This window comes from Otolemur garnettii, unplaced genomic scaffold (genome assembly GCF_000181295.1).
Source record: "Otolemur garnettii isolate 467f Iridium unplaced genomic scaffold, OtoGar3 scaffold00038, whole genome shotgun sequence".
In the NCBI taxonomy this organism is placed as follows: Eukaryota; Metazoa; Chordata; class Mammalia; order Primates; family Galagidae; genus Otolemur; species Otolemur garnettii.
The window spans coordinates 10,284,319-10,288,222 of record NW_003852433.1 but is presented as its reverse complement, the minus strand read 5'-3'; the positions used below and the strand labels follow the sequence as shown (position 1 = coordinate 10,288,222).

At 43.1% G+C, this 3,904-nt stretch overlaps 1 protein-coding gene and 1 pseudogene across 2 annotated transcripts in view; both read right to left on the bottom strand.

The window, feature by feature from the left end:
* The window catches only part of TAOK3 (TAO kinase 3), a 93,110-nt gene that overhangs the window by 25,018 nt on the left and 64,188 nt on the right, over nucleotides 1-3,904 (bottom strand). For both annotated transcript variants that reach the window (XM_003789930.3, XM_023513315.1), the window contains one exon: nucleotides 2,834-3,070. In XM_003789930.3, coding sequence (XP_003789978.1) covers nucleotides 2,834-3,070 — 237 coding nt within the window. The remainder of the gene's footprint in view (nucleotides 1-2,833; nucleotides 3,071-3,904) is intronic.
* Nucleotides 676-776, bottom strand: LOC111725370 (annotated as a pseudogene).

The following is a 3,904-nucleotide window of genomic DNA, read 5'->3' as shown; positions in this document are numbered from 1 at the left end:
AGTAGTCATTGTTGTTTTAGGAGGCCCAGGCTGGGTTGGAACCCACCAGCCCTGGTGTATGTGGCTGGTGCTCTAACCACTGAGCAATAGGTGCCGAACCTGCTTTCTCATTTTTGAGATACTTTACTAAGGAAAATGTTCTCCAAATCCGTCCAGGTAAATACAAAAGACACAAAATCTCCATCTTTTTATGGCTGAATAGTATTTCATGGCATATACACAGACCACATTTTATTAATCCATTCATGGCCTGATGGGCACTTGGGTTGTTTACACACGTTTGCAATTGTGAATTGAGTTGTGATAAGCATTCGTCAATTGTCCTTATTATAAAATGATTTTTTTTTTCTAGTTATATACCTAGTAAGGGGATTGTGGGATCAAATGTAAGGTCTGCTTCCAGCTCTTTGAGGATTCTCCATATTTCTTTCCAAAAAGGTTCATTAATTGCAATCCCACCAACAGTGCTTAAGTGTTCCCCTCTCTTCACATCCACACTTGCGTCTGCCCCTTTGAGACCTTGTGATGTGGGCTATTCTCACTGGCGTTAGTGATTTCTCAAGATAATTTTGATTTTCATTTCTCTCATGACTAGGGACTATGAGCATTTTTTCATGTGTTTGTTGGCCATTTATCTGTCCTCTTAGGAAAAGATCCTGTTCATGTCTCTTGCCCAATAATATGGAACATTTCACAAAATCTTCATGTCATCCTCATGCAGGGGCCTTACTAATCTCTGTATCATTACTACTTTAGTATACATGCTGTCGAAGTATAATCAGATTCAGAATAATCCAGAACTAAGGATTATTAATAAAGGTTTTATTTATTTATTTGAGACAGAGTCTCACTATGTCACCCTGGGTAGAGTGCCGTGATGTCACAGCTCACAGCAACCTCAATCTCTTGGGCTTAAGTGATTCTCTTGTCTCAGCCTCAGCCTTGTCCCCCAAGTAGCTGGGACTACAGGCTCCTGCCACAATGCCCGGCTATTTTTTGGTTGCAGTTGTCATTGCTGTTTAGCAGGCCCGGACTGGGTTCGAACCCACCTGCCTCAGTGTATGTGGCTGGCGCCCTAACCCTGAGCTACAGGCGCTGAGCTATTAATAAAGGTTTTAGAAATCACATTATTGGTTGCTCAAAGGCTAAATTATAAAAATGGATAAATAACCATGACTGGCCAGTTGCAGTCCAAAAACCAAATGATGAGATTTCCTAGTGGGATCCTCTCAAGTATGACAGGAAAGTTAAAGACATTTTGTTTTCTTAGATATTTGTTATAATCGACAATAGTCAGATACCAGGATATTTTGGGGGGGGGTCCTAAATAGATAAAACAGACCAAATAAAGGGTAACCCAATAAATATTAGCTCCTGAAAGGGACCAAATCGAAGTTTCTGGTAACCATCAGATGAAGCACATTTGTAAGATGAGAGATTTAGGAGATGGAGAGGGAATTATGCTTCATGGTTCTTTTTACACAACTTTTTATACATCTTTTTACCTGCAATTTCCATTATGAACAATTCTTCCATTATGAACAATTTTCTCCACATATTTACCAAGTCAAATTGCAAGAATGAATCTGACTGGTTTATTTAATGAACATCATCCCTGTCTGGGCAGAGGTTTTCATGCCTGACTGCCTCCTAGATGGATGGCTGTTAGGGGAATGATTCTTCTACAGTCTGATGTTTCCTTCTATGTGAGAGAAAGAGCTTAATTGCTCAGACATCCCTGGCACCCTGTCCCCTGTCACTCCGTTCCCAGGGAGCAGACTTCCACCCCTGCTTTTCCAGACTATGGAAGTCTTAGAGGGGTGGGAGAAGGTGACTCGGGTTTAGTATTTCCTGTGCCTGGGCAGGCAAAGCTGTTTATCTATCTATCTATCTATTTATTTTTGAGACAGAGTCTCATTCTGTCACCCTGGGTAGAGTGCCATGGCATCATAACTCAGAGCAACCTCAAACTCTTGGGCTCAGCCTCTGCAGCTGGGACTACAGGTGCCCAACAGGATGCCCAGATAGTTTTTTCTATTTCTTTTTTTTTTTTTTTTAAATAAAAATGGAGTCTTGCTCTTGCTCAGGCTGATCTCAAACTCCTGAGCTCAGGTGATCCATCCCCTTTGGCCTCCCAGGGTGGTTGGATTACAGGTGTGAGCTACTGTGCCTGGCCATAAGTCTGTTTAATTTTGTTCAGCATTACTGGGCCGCCCATTTTCCTATAAACATAAACCCCTTCTCATATCTAATATTTATCAGTAATAAAGCTGATACTTTGTCCACCTGCCTTACTGTTTCATCTGTTTTTAAAATTACTTAAAAACCTGGATGGGGAAGAAAGATGTTTTCTAGAAAACCCAAACAATGGATAGATTAATTACTTGTTCCTGTTGGTCAGGTGCCCAACTGTGGTCCAATCAGCAGTAGGCAGGGACTAGGACCATTAAGGTGACTCTTTCTTTGTAGGGCGGTTTTCTTTTCCTGGGTGTGACAGGAGGAGTAACAGACCTGTGCTGTGCAAATTCTTAGGAGACAGCAGCATTCAGTTTCTCTACCTGCACCCAGACCACCATCAAAGGGCCGATGCGCACATGTATTTGAATGGACGAGAATGTGATACGCATCTTCAGTTGCTACCTTAGCTTTGAATGACAACTTTAAGTAGCCTGGTTAAACCTGGAAACCATGCTTACCTCAGCCCCCCTCAGCAATCAAGCCCTCCGCTCCCCCAACAGGCACACTGCTCGCTCCTGCCTCCTGCTAACATCCTGCCATTGGCCAGAGCAGACCAGGCTCCACTGTGGCACCAGGCACGTGTACATGTACTGACCTCCTTTTCTATGATAGCCACTTGCTTCTTGGCCAGCTTCTCCAGCTCGATGGACGAGTTGTTGGCATGCGTCTCCACCTCCTTCTGTAGCTTGAGGCGGTGCTCGTCCATCTCAGCCTTCAGCTTGTTCTCCAGGGCGATCAGCTGCTTCTGGTGCTGGCGCCGCATCCGCTTATAACCTGACATCTGTTCCCGCAACTCGTTCTCCTGCTCATGCTCATGGATCTGCCGTGTAACCTGGATTGGGATAGAGGAGAGAAGTGAGGTAACCATGTTTATGGGAGGCCAACTTTCAGGCAAAGGAGAAGGGGCTGCTGGCATATTTTATTTATTATCACCATCAATTTACCTACTGTTTACTAAATGCTAACCTGTAGTGGGCACTATGCTGAGTGCCTTTTTAAATTTATTTTTTTAAGCCAGGATCTGACTCTGTTGCCCTGGCTACAGAGTGCAGTGGCCTCATCATAGAAATCATAGCAATGATGAGGCCACTGCAATCTCTTGGGCTCAAGTGATCCTCTTGCTTCAGCCTCCCAAGTGACTGGGATTACAGGTGTGTGCCACCACAACTGGCTACTTTTTCTATTTTTTTGTAAAGATAGGGTCTTTTGCTTAGGTTGGTGTTGAACTCTTGACCTCAAGCAATCCTCCTGCCTTGGCCTCCTAAAGTGCTAGGATGTGCTGGGTTCTCTTTATATACTTCACCTCTAATTCTTAAAACTACCTTGTTAATTTATTTGTTTTAGTCATTTGTGAGGTTGGAGTTACCATCCCCATAATAGAGATGAAAAAACTAAGACTTGAATGAAATAATTTATTTATAGGTAAAATATGTTTACAGATGGGGTATCTGTAAAGTTTATATGCAATTTAAAATAGTTAAATTGCACACAAACTTTATGGACATGTTGTATTTGTTGTTTTTTTTGTGGGGGAGGGGGACAGAGTCTCACTCTGTCATCCTGGGTAGAGTGCCGTGGCATCACAGCTCACAGCAACCTCAAACTCTTGGGCTCAATAGAGTCTCTTGCCTCAGCCTCTCAAGTAGCTGGACTACATGTGTCTGCC